The sequence below is a fragment of the Pristiophorus japonicus genome, chromosome 7, assembly GCF_044704955.1.
Source record: "Pristiophorus japonicus isolate sPriJap1 chromosome 7, sPriJap1.hap1, whole genome shotgun sequence".
In the NCBI taxonomy this organism is placed as follows: domain Eukaryota; kingdom Metazoa; phylum Chordata; class Chondrichthyes; family Pristiophoridae; genus Pristiophorus; species Pristiophorus japonicus.
Genome location: NC_091983.1, coordinates 30,475,822 through 30,488,960, shown reverse-complemented (window position 1 = coordinate 30,488,960; position 13,139 = coordinate 30,475,822). Strand labels below are relative to the sequence as shown.

The following is a 13,139-nucleotide window of genomic DNA, read 5'->3' as shown; positions in this document are numbered from 1 at the left end:
ATGTGAACAAGTTTGGGAGAATATAGCTGAAAGAACAATATTATCAAGCAACATTGCTTCAAGGCGACTAGAATAATTCCAGGCAGTTGTTGTTCCCGGCTGTCCACCAAGCGATGACTTGTCGATTGTCTAATCAGCCAGTGTCTATCTTTCTTGGTGGAAAGGAGAAAAGGGAGGCGAGTGAGATCATTTTGGATTCAGGTTAGCTCCAAATTGACATGCTTCGTGATGGGAGATCATAACTGAGTTGATCCTCCATGGGTCACTAATCTAGTTCCTGAGGTTACAGTACTTCAGGGTAGTATTGATGGTTAACCAGCTAGACTAGCTCATTAATGGTACTTGGAGCTTCAAGCAGTTGGGGGTGTGGATTTTCCAATATGGTTCCGAATAACTCTACAAGCCAGTGCCTTAACAGATAGTGCAGTCCTAGCTGAGCAAGCACTAGGGAGTCCATCAGTGCTTTGTGATTTAGGCCGTTTGGTTTTAGCTGGTGAAACTCCAGCACTGCCTTTATGTACACTAAGAGGTCTTTAAGCCTCAGCTCTTTGACCCTGTGCCTAAGCTCTGTAGACTCAGATAATAGAGTGTAACACCGTAGCACTGGTTTTCACACATTTCTGTGTAGGGTACTCCCATGAAAATATTGACATGCTCCCAAGAACTGCTTGTTTTAATGCCCAACAGGTAGAGTTAGCTACCCATGTTATTGCAGAAAACTTGGTTTTTATTAATATACAGCATAGAAATAAAGGGGTACACCGTGGTTTTGTGCAATGTTGTAATGTGTTATGCTTTCTTTTTTTTCATTACAGATGACATTTATCCCAAACTCTATCATATCTGTTTTTTCATTGTTACGTATATGGCTCCTTTATGTCTAATGGTTTTGGCCTACTTTCAAATATTTTGGAAACTCTGGTGTCGGCAGGTAAGTATGTGACAATGCCATCAGCAGGAAGATTGTTGTTATGCTCATAACAGTTGCCATCAACTGTGCTTTATCACTTAAATTACAGATTCCAGGGACTTCCTCAGTAGTACAAAGAAATTGGAAGCCTCTTGCCTGGCAGTGTTCATCCCAGAGGTCTGGCAGAGTCCAGGCCAAGTCAAGAACAAGTGCTGTTGCTGCAGAAATCAAACAGATCCAAACAAGACGGAAGACAGCACGGATGCTCATGGTGGTTTTGTTTTTTTTCGCACTTTGCTACCTTCCAATAAGTGTTCTAAATGTTCTGAAAAGGTGAGATTGGCATTCCCTGGAGACTGGAAATACTGTCACCCAATTAAATGAATTCGCAGCCTGAAATGTTCACAAGTCTCATTTACATGAAGTTTGTGATGTTGGCTCTTTGATTGGCTATGTTAAGGGAAGTCTTAACGGGGCCAAAATTGGCCCTTTTAATAAAGCCTCTGGCCGCCTGAAAGCATCGACCATGGGGTGGCACGGAATGGCCGCCGAGTCTCACGGAGGGGCTGCCATTTTGCACATTGCCCCTCCTCAGAGGACCACTCCACCCGTTTTCTCACCATGGCGTGCATGCGCCGACCCCTTATCAACCGACGGCGACCCCTTTCCAAAATTGCCCCACGGGAAATATCCCTGTTGCAGAATTGCCCAGTGGGAGTGGCTCCGTCACCGATCAGTGCCCCAGACAGCTTTTCCTGTCGGTGTACATCTTGTTGGTCGGCGGCGCGGCTGCCCTACGGGGGAGGCGGTGCTGCCGGCGACACTATTTTATTTTTTACTGTCGACCGACTGCCAGGTCGGCCCGATAATTATTCTGCCGGGTTCAGCCAGGCCGCCAACAGGCAGTCTGGCACCCCCTCTTGGGTGTCAGGCTGCTGGCCCGGCCAGAACCCTCCCTGGTGGCCCAGTGAACCTATGTGAAAAATATGCAGAGCTCACAGCGGCCCTCCCCTTTAACTGAAGGGGAGGGACATTGATGCACATCAGCATGACACGGCACGTCCGCGTAACGTTTATGTCACCAGCGCGGCGCTGGTGACTGGTCGGGCGTGTGACCCGCTGCGAGGGCACTTCCGCCCCTCAGCGGCCACAACATCCGCCCGATCGGAAAAAAACTTCGAAGTGCCGAATATCAACGGCATCTCCACTGCATGGATTGCGGTGGAGAAAAACTTTAAAAAATGGAGGGCCTGCCCTGTTTCGGGCAGTGGGCAATTTCGGCCCCAACATCTCATTTCATTGGCACAGAATATCTAATTCATCCGTCTTTCTTTACGTATTGATCTATTTATCTTTTTTTTTAATATCCATGAAATGGAACATATATCTAAAGTTATTTAAAATTTTAAAACACATTTGCAGGGCTACGGGAAAAGAGCGGGGGAGTTGCACTAATTGGATAGCTCTCTCAAAGAGCTGGCACAGGTATGATGGGCCGAGGGACCTCTTCAGTATTGTATCATTCTATGATGCTAGGAAATGAGCAGGATATTTTCTGGGCATTAGGGCAAGACCATGATGGAAGGCCCATAACTTACTCTGAGTTTCCAACCTCAATACTTGTCAATGCTTGTCACCCATTACACCTCACTGCACTTTGGGGCAGCTTCCTGCAGCTGAGGAACGCTATATAAACACAAGTCATCATTGCATGGAGCCCCAGTGTCTTTCAAACTGATTAGGCCTCTTTGAAGATGCCACTATTTAAGTATATAAGATGAATGTATTCAACATTATTTAGGCTTTCTTGATAAAGTGACTAAAAGGTTATACAGGTTGAACCTCTGTTATCCGGGACTCCCTTATCCAGCACTACCCCTCGTCCGGAACCATTCCCGGCCGTCGGGTGCTGCATGCGCAGAACACGGCCGGTCAAAATCCTACTCATCAATATAATCCTTCTCCTCGATCGGCTGCCTCCTCCTCATCACTCTGCTGGAACTCCTGCAGCCACAGTCCTCGGGCCGGCCGTTCCTTCCCACAGCGCTCCCTCCAGGGGTTCGGACCGACTCTTCGGGGCTCGCTGGCCCGCCAACTCTTCGGGACCCGTCAGCCCACCGATTCTTCTCGGCCCCCTGCACACTGAATAGCTGACTCACTGACTGTCGTTCCAGCCACACACACACACTGACCGCTGCAGTACCCCAGCCCCGCTCAGCAACGGCGCTTAAACACATAATCCACCCAAACACATGACCTCCACTCACCCGGCAAAATCCGTCGTTCGGAACAAGCCAGGTCCCGGGCGTACCGGATAAGGGAAGTTCAACCTGTACCTCATATAATGAAAGAGACAGTTGCTCATTAACTAAAAACTTCCCTGGACAATTGAAAATAGAGGTGATTACAAATGGGAATGATTCATTTGGGAGCAGTACCGAGAGGTTAATTTCTACGGGAATTGGCCCCTGGCTTCCTGCCATAGTCATTAATAGTCTTAATGAGGGAATGAAAGCTGATTCTCAAGAGCATTGCCATCCCAATACCATGTAGAATGGTGCATTCTGCCAAGGAGTTGAAGTTCATACAAAAGGATTTAAAGAGATTAAGCACTGAGACATCTGACAATATTTGTTTCGATAAATATAATGTAATTCAGAACAGTGAACAAAATATCAATTAGGAAAATGATTTGGGAATGATTGAAAATTAATAAGATCATTTGACATGTCGCCAGAATCAATAGCACTCGCTGGGACATCACATTCAATACTCCTTTGCATTTCTATTGGCTTTATATCTTTGAAACTATTCAAGTTATATTTAGATTTGTATGTAAAGTTAAAGTAAAATCTTATACCAATATATCTTTATATATCTCCCCAGTCCAGTATAGTTTATATACAGAATTAAATATCTTCATAGCCCATATCCCCTTGAGACAAATATTAAGTAGCAATATCAGTACATAAAAGTGAAAGAACACACAACTTGGAAGTTTATCACACATTTGCTCATTGCTGCCGTATTGAATTTCTTCCCCATAGAAAAAAGCCACAAAATGTATAACACTATTGAAAATAAAGGGTTCGATGACTTTGTTCAAATATTTAGCAGTAATTTGAAAATTGACCATGGAATCACTAAGGTTTGCAATGAATCTATCTATCTCTTCTTTCCGTATTTCCACCATTCACTTTGGAGATGGGGCCAACTTCCCAAAAAATGAATGTTGATTGACCACATCTGGCTCCAAAGGCCAATCAATGCTCAGAACCTCAGGATTGACATCGCCAGAATGCTCGACAAGATAGATGCAGAGAGGATGTTTCCACTCATGGGGGAATCTAGAACTAGGGGGCATAGTTTCAGAATAAGGGGTCACCCATTTAGAACTAAGATAAGGAGGAATTTCTTCTCTCAGAGGGTCGTAAATCTGTGAAATTCTCTGCCCTAGCGAGCTGTTGAGGCTGGGTCATTGAATATATTTAAGGTGGAAATAAACAGATTTTTGAATGATAAGGGAGTGAAGGGTTCTGGGGAGCGGGCGGGGAAGTGGAGTTGAGGCCAGGATCAGATCAGCCATGATCTTATTGAATGGCGGAGCAGGTTCGAGGGGCCTACTCCTGCTCCTATTTCTTATGTTCTTATGTTTGTTGTGTTAATGGACGTATTGGATTGCTTGGGAACATCACATAGATGAAAATAAGGTGAGGAGGATCACACGCCAGTAACAGCTCACCCAATCTTTTGCTCCATCTGAATCATCCACGTGAGATCCGCTCCACCCAATTTTGCTCGATAGCAGCAACGACAGTGAATCAGAATCTTGGGTTTTCAGAGCAGGCTGCACGGAAATTAAATCCATTCAAAATCCCCAAGCATGCAACGGTATCGCTTCACATGGGTCACACCATAAAACTCAATCGCGAGATGATGCCTTTAAAATTAGATTTACTGTTGTGATTTATTTCTGTAAAGAGATTGATCCTGACTTTCTTTCTCACTTCCCTCAGGGTGTTTGGAATCTTCGACAATATTAATGACAGAGGAACACTCTACGCATGGTTCACGATCTCACATTGGCTGGTGTATGCCAACAGCGCAGCAAATCCTATTATTTATAATTTTTTGAGTGGTAAGTTTTCTTTTTTCTTTCAATTCATTGGCTTGTGTTACCGACATATCCAGTTTCATTTCCAACTATTGACTGCAGCTAGCTTTAAACTGGTTGTGCTTTGTTGAAGTGTGCTGAAAGGTTATCACTGGGTTTATCTCAGGCATGCAGTGGGTTCCAAAGTCGAGTCAGCTGCTGAATTATTTAACCGTTTAAGTGACAGTAAGTGTATTCGCGAATTGAAGAAGTGCAGAAAATATGTTCTTAGAAGTGCATGAATTAGAAAAGGCGACTCGTTCATCAGAACATAAGAACATAAGAATTAGGGGCAGGAGCAGGCCATACGGCTCCTCGAGCCTGCTCCGCCATTCAGTAAGATCATAAGAACATCAGAACATAAGAATTAAGGGCAGGAGCAGACCACATGGCTCCTCGAGCCTGCTCCACCATTCAATAATATCATGGCTGATCTTCAACCTCAACTCCACTTTACTTGCGCGATCTATATATCCCTTAATTCCCCTAGAGTCCAAAAATCTATCTACCTCAGCCTTGAATATACTCAACTCCATTTGGAGATTCAACTATTCCAATGGCCTCCTGGCTGGCCTCCCATTCTCCAGCTTCCATAGATTTCAACTCACTTCATCCAATCTTACATCTGCTGCCTTCATGCAATCTTACATTACAACAGTTCCATTGCGCTCTTTCCTATAGAAATACAAGTCTTTTGCTGATATAATGGGTGAACACTTCAAGAGTTCAGATGATGTTTATTTATCTATTACTTTAGCAGAGTTGTTAACTCAAAGTAAAAACTTAGCACCTGCATTAAATAGTGGGCAGAGAATTTCACAGGAGCACGTTAAGAGTTTGTCCACTCATATTGACAACAGTCATTTCTAGGCTCTGTTATTTATTCTGATTTTTTGCCGAACAGAATTTTTGTTTCTCCAGTTTTAATCTCTTCCCTTCCTCTCCTTTTCTGAACACACACTCGGGGTGCTTCTACACTTCCAGTTAAACATTGGGAAGATCAAAGCCATTATCTTCAACCCCTGCTACAAACTCCATACCCTTGCCATTGATTCCAGCCCCTCATCTGCCACTATCTCAGGTTGAATCAGACTACTTGCAACCTCAGTGTCCCAGTCAAGCCAGATCTGAGCTTCTGACCCCATCTCTCTCTCCATTACAAAGACCATCTACTTCCAACTCCACAATATTGCCCGCCTCCACCGCTGCCTCAGGCCATCTGCCACTGAAATCCTCATTTATGCCTTTCACACCTCCAGACTCAACTATTCCAATTTTCTCCTGGCCGGCCTCCCATCTTCCAGCTTCAATAAACTTCAACTCATTCAAAGCTCTGCTGCTTTCGTCCTATCCTACATTACAACAGTGACTGCACTTCAAGAAGTACTTCGTTGGCTGTAAAGTGCTTTGGGACATCCTGAAGTCATGCCATGTAAATGCAAGTCTTTCATTCTTTTGACTCTGCCCTAAGTGACACTCACCCATCATCCCTGTCCTTGCTGACCTACATTGGCTCCTGGTCCCCTGACACCTCAAATTTAAAATGTTCATCTCAAGACTATTTCCCTTCATGGTCTCGCCCCTGCCTACCTCTGCAACCACCTCCCCTCTCCCCACAGCCCCCCCCAAAAAACCTCGCATTCTTCCCTAATGTGACCACTTGAGCATTCTTCCCCTCCATTTGCCTCACCATTGTCAGCCGTGCCTTCAGTCATCTAAGCCCTGCACTCTGGAATTCCCTTCCTAAACCTCTACACCGCTCCCCCTTTAGGACCCTCCTTAAAAACGGCGCCTAATATATCTTCTTTGGCTCGGAATCTATTTCTGCCTGGCTATGCTTTTCTGAAGCTCTTTGGGATATTTTCAATGTTAAAGGCTGCGTGTAAATGGAAATGAAAGTTGCTGCTGTTGCATTTGCCAGCCTACTATTTCCCACCCATTCACTGAAAAGGGACTGAGAATCTCAGCCTGGAGAGTGCTGAACCAGTATAAAATTTGTTGTGGCACAGCTTCTTGTGCTCCAAACACCCTCCAGTTCCTCGCTCAAGAGTGAGCCTTGACAGTGAGTGTTGGTCGCTGTGTCTTCCACATGGAGACATCATAGGAATCCCAATATCAGCCTCACTCAACATCAACACATGCTTACATCCAATGGGACTTACTGAGTAACAATTAGGAACAAGAATGCGAGACAGATCCCCCCTCCACCACCCAGGCCACTGAGGCTGAACTGAGAGGAGCTAACTGAGCATAGACTGTGGAAGGAACCTGTAGGTGTCCTGGTGTGTCTGACTCAGCTATTCACTGAAGTACCAGGGGAATTGGGAAGTCTATATCCTAGTTAAGGATTTGATATAGACTGCCGGATCTCCATTTTTCTTCTGTCCTGATGTTCTCTAATCAGCAACGTCACTCTTTCGAGAGTTCCTAGATGTTGTTATTCAGTGCACCTTCAAGTTTATTTGGCATGTTTGCAGCCGTAAGAAGAATGAACCCAGAACCATGTCCAGCTTCTGACCCCTATTATAATACGACGTAACTATTTGGCACTGCACTTTTTTTGACAGACATGCGACAAGCCCTGCCCCTTGTCAAGCTCCACTCCCCCGGCCCCTCCCGGCCCATATCATTCTCTCCACATGGTGCCAAGAAACAGGACCTGAGGCTCCAACTCTTTCCCCGCCCCGGCCGGCATGGGGCCGAGAGCAGAAGGTCTGGGGTCGAGAACGGTGGGCCTGCGGCTGAGAGTGAGAGAGAGGCTGGGGGGAGAGGGAGAGAGAGGCTGGGGGGAGAGAGCGAGGCTGGGGGGAAAGGGAGAGAGAGGCTGGGGGGAGAGGGAGAGAAAGGCTGGGGAGAGAGGGAGAGAGGCTGGGGGAGAGAGAGGGCTGAGGGGGTGAGAGAGAGGCTGGGGAAGAGAGAGAGAGGCTGGTGGGGGTGAGAGAGAGGCTGGGGAGAGAGTGAGAGAGACTGGGGGAAGAGGGAAAGAGAGGCTGGGGGGAGAGTGAGAGAGGTTGGGGAGAGAGTCAGAAAGGCTGGGGAGAAAGTGAGGGAGGCTGGGGGGAGAGTGGGAGAGGCTGGAGGAGAGTGAGAGAGGCTGAGGGAGAGTGAGAGAGGCTGAGGGAGAGTGAGAGAGGCTGGGGAGAGAGAGAGAAAGAGAGGCAGGGGAGAGCGAGAGAAGCTGAGAGAGAGTGAGAGAGGCTGGGGGACAGAGAGAGAGGCTGGGGGGACAGAGAGAGAGGCTGGGGGGACAGAGAGAGAGGCTGGGGGGAGAGAGAGAGGCTGAGGGGAGAGGAAGGGAGGCTGGGGAGAGAATGGGAGAGGCTGAGGGAGAGAGAGAGAGGCTGGGGTGTGTCATGTACGTACATGCTGTTTGGTGTCATTGCTGGAGGCCAATGAGCAGCACGCACATGGTGCTGCTCTGGTATAAAATGCCAGCCATTTTGTGATTCAGACACTTTGGGCCAAAATAAATCAGAAGCAAGGTTGTACCTTGCTTAGTTAAACAGTACTCAGTTTGAACCTTTATTGCATACATAACATTTGGCGACGAGAATGCAAGAACCTTTGTTTGCAAAATGAGCACAGTTGGATTTTTAGAGCGATTCGTGGAGGGAGAAGATTGGGCAGACTTTATGAGCTGTTTGAACCAGTACTTCGTGGCCAACAAAATGGAGGGGGGCGATGATGCAGACCGGCGCCTGCCGTCTTCCTCACTGTGTGCTGTTCAAAGATCGATGGTCTGATAAATAATCTACTCATGCCTAGTGATCCAACAGAGAAAACGTATGAGGAGTTGTGTACATTGGTACTGGAGCGTCTCAAGCTCGATGACGGCATTATCATCTCGAGATACAGGTTTTATACACACGTTGGATCGGAGGGTCAGAGCGCGGCGGAATTCGTTGCCAACCTGAGATGTCTAGTGGGACCGTGCAAGTTCGGGACGGTGTTGGCAGACATGCTGCGGGACTTCTTTGTTATCGGTTTCAACCACGAGGTGATCTTGCGCAAACTTCTGGCGGTGGAGGAGTTGGGTTTAAAAAGTACCATTCAGATCGCTCAATCATGTACGACGACGGACAGGTGTCTAAAACAAATAGCGGTGAAGAACCGAACCTCGACAAGTACAGTAAATGCGATTGATTCTGCGTTCAGCAGAGCGACACATGGCAGGACCTATCCGGCTGCATTCGCGAAACCTGTGGCTGCCCAAAGTCCGCCAGCGGGAATGTATCCGACTTCTCCGTGTTGGCGTTGTGGAGGAAATCATCGGCACCAGCAGTGCCGATTTAAGCAATATTGTTGCAAAGGCTGTCTGAGAGTGGGGCATCTCCAGCGCAAGTGTCCGCAGATGAGCAAGCGAGCTGCGACACACCACGTGGAGGATGAGAGTCAGACTAGCGCGGATCCTGATATGCAATCCGAGATGCCAGAGGAGTAAGTGTATGGACTGTACTCTTTCATAACCAAGAGTAAACCAATTTTGATTAACGTGAAGTTTAACGGGATACCGGTATCGATGGAACTGGACACAAGGGCAAGTCAGTCGATCATGAACGAGAGGGCATTTAATAAGCTGTGGGATACTAAGACTGTGAGGCCCAGGCTGAGCCCTGTTAACGCCAAGCTGCACACGTACACCAAAGAACTGATAAAGGTGATTAGCACTGCAAAAATTAATGTGTCGTATAACGGTACGGTTCACGAGTTACCGCTGTGGATTGTTCCAAGCAATGGTCCAACGCTGCTCGGCAGGAGCTGGTTGGAAAAAATCAGATGTGACTGGAACAACATAAAGGCGTTGTCGTCGGAGAAAGATACATGTGCCCAAGTATTGAGCAAGTTCCCCTCGCTGTTCGAACCGAGTATCGGCAACTTCACGGGAGCCAAGGTGCAGATCCACATGGACTCAGATGCAAGACCCGTCCATCAAAAAGCTCGGGCAGTGCCATATATGATGAGGGAGAACTGAACAGACTCCAGCGTGAAGGGATCATATCAATGATCGAATTTAATGAATGAGCCAGCCCCATTGTTCCTGTGCTGAAAAGTGATGGCACAGTCAGAATCTGTGGAGACTATAAGGCTACGATCAACAGGGTTTTGAAATAAGATCAGTATCCGTTACCGAAGGCTGAAGACTTGTTTGCGACGCTAGCCGGAGGGAAGTTGTTCACAAAACTGGACTTGATGTCGGCCTGTGTGCCGCATGAGTTGGTCAAGACATCGAGGAGACTTACGTGCATTAACACGCACAAAGGACTGTTTATTTACCACAGGTGCCCGTTTGGAATACGCTCGGCAGCAGCAGTAGGAATATGGAAAGTCTACTAAAGTCCGTTCCCAGAACCGTTGTGTTCCAAGATGACATCCTGATCACCGGTCAACTCCAAGGAACATCTGAACAACCTGGAAGAGGTTCTACTGCGTTTGGACAGAGTGGGACTCAGACTTAAACGCCCGAAGTGCGTCTTCATGGCACCGGAGCTCGAATTCCTCGGGAGGAAAATCGCCGCTGATGGCATCAGACCTACTGATGTGAATACCAAAGCCATCAAGAATGCATCCAAGCCGCAGAACGTGATGGAGCTGCGTTCGTTCCTGGGTCTACTCAATGACTTTGGTAATTTCCTACCTAAATTGAGCACTTTACTTGAACCACTGCACATGCTATTGAGAAAAGGCAACAACTGGGTGTGAGGCACATTGCAAGCCACCAATCTGCTTTGCTCCAACAAGCTGCTGGTACATTCTGACCCAATTAAATGTTTAGTTTTGGCCTGTGACGCATCGTCATATGGAATTGGTTGCATGTTACGACAAGCCAATGAGTCGGGGAAACGTCAACCTGTCGCGAATGCATCCAAAAGTTTGTCTAAAGCAGAAAGAGCCCACAGTATGGTAGAAAAAGCTTTAGCATGTGTGTATGGTGCTAAAAAGATGCATTAATACCTGTTCGGTCTGAGGTTCGAATTAGAGATCGATCACAAGCCGCTCATTTCGTTGTTTTCCGAGAGCAAAGATATCAATACCAACATATCATCCCGCATCCAAAGGTGGGCACTGACATTATCTGCCTATGATTATGTCATTCGCCACAGACTTGGCACAGAGAATTGTGCCGATGCTTTGAGTCGGTTGCCGTTGCTCCAACCGGCAGATTTAATATTAATCATGGATGCTTTTGAGAGTGAAGGTACCCCTGTCACGGCTCAACAAGTTAAGACCTGGACCAACCAGGGCCCTATATTATCGGTGGTAAAGGGTTGCATCCTCAAAGGGGATTGGCCTGCCATACCTAAGCAAATGTGTGAGGTGGCCAAACCATACATTCGTCGCAAGGACGAACTATTTATTCAAGCAGATTGCATATTGTGAGGCTATCAAGTTGTAATGCCTAAGAAAGGGAGAGAGAAGTTTGTGCGTGAATTACACAGTACACATCCTGGTATAGTGATGATGAAAGCCATCACCAGGTCTCACATATGGTGGCCAGGAATTGATTCTGAGCTGGAAGCATGCGTGCATTAGTGCAACACTTGCATGCAGCTCAGCAAAGCACCAGAGGAATCGCTGCTGAATCTGTGGTTGTGGCCATCCAAACCTTGGTCCAGGATCCATGTAGATTTTGCAGGTCCCTTCCTGGGCAAGATGCTTTTAGTGGTGGTGGATGCTTATTCGAAGTGGATAGAATGCATAATCATATCATCCAGTACATCCACGGCAAACATAGAGAATCTCAATGTCATGTTTGCAAAAACTTTCAAAAGCAATTGGTTGTATATTTGAAAAGGAGAAGTTTGCTGGGCTATGGGGAAAGAGCAGGGGAATCAGACTAATTGGAGAGCTCTTCAACGAGCCGCACAGGCACAATGGGTCAAATGTCTTCCTTCAGTGCTGTAAGATTCTATGATTCTATGATATGATGCAAGGTTAATGCAGAGGTTCCCAAAGTGGGAGGTGTGAGGGAAATGCTTGCGGTAACTCACTAATGGCTGCAATATGTATTTTCCCCACTGGTGGCGCCGTTGCCTTCTCTTCAACTCTCGGGCAGATTCTTGACTCTGCTCTTTTCAAACTCAGTCATCCCCTGCACAGTTCCAGTGTACGGGCATTTTCAATTGTCCTCAGTTTAGTTCAGTTAAAATTAAAAGTAGATTTCCCTTAAGAGCTCTGTACTTCTGGGCAGCATAAATTTATTTTTGAAACTGCTCTTGAGCTCCGAAGTAGATAGACAGACAACTAGACAGATAGATAGATAAATAGACAGATCGATAAACAGATAGGTAGACAGATAGACAGAGAGATAGACAGGTAGACAGACAGATAGACAGACCGACAGACAGCCTTTTTGGTCCATAAACAACAGCCCAATGGAGTAGCCCTACAGAGCACAATGTTAACAGGATTATATTCCTGGAATTTAGAAGGTTAAAGAGTGATTTGATTGAAGTTTTGAAGATATTAAGGGAACTGATAGGGTAGATAGAGAGAAACTATTTCACTGGTTGAGGAGTCTAGGTCTAGGACTACCCTAAAAATTAAAGCCAGATCTTTCAGGAGTAAAATTAGGAAACACTTGTACACACAAAGGGTGGTCGAAATTTGGAACTTTCTTCTGCAAATGGCAATTGATGTTAGATCAATTGTTAACTTTAAATCGAGGATTGATATATTTTTGTTAACCAATGCTATTAAGGGATATGGGCTAAAGGCGGGTATATGGAGTTAGGTCGCCGATCAGCCATGATCTCATTGAATGGTGGAACAGGCTCGAGCTGCTCAATGGCCTCCTCCTGTTCCTATGTTCCTGTCTCAGAGTAGCACTCAGCTGCTACAAAAGATTCCTGAGGTACTCCAGGCATGCCCCCCAGACACAGCCTGAAGCTACAGCTAGAGTGTGGGGCCAGGCTGAAGGAACCCCGGACAACCCCCTCCCCTGGGCTGAATTTGATGTGACTGCTGTCAAAATGCAGAACCCCTGAGCGGATCGAACCCAGGATCTAGGTCAGCACTGTTTTTCTGACCGTTTTTAATCTTCACTCCCTCCATATTAGATCTAGAATCAACTGTTAT

General features: G+C 46.5%; 1 protein-coding gene across 1 annotated transcript in view; it reads left to right on the top strand.

Moving 5' to 3' along the window:
- Nucleotides 1-13,139, top strand: part of hcrtr2 (hypocretin (orexin) receptor 2) — a 91,759-nt gene that overhangs the window by 52,500 nt on the left and 26,120 nt on the right. Inside the window, exons 4-6 of the mRNA XM_070884341.1 lie at nt 816-931; nt 1,020-1,243; nt 4,927-5,048. Of these exons, the coding sequence (XP_070740442.1) occupies nt 816-931; nt 1,020-1,243; nt 4,927-5,048 (462 nt within the window). The remainder of the gene's footprint in view (nt 1-815; nt 932-1,019; nt 1,244-4,926; nt 5,049-13,139) is intronic.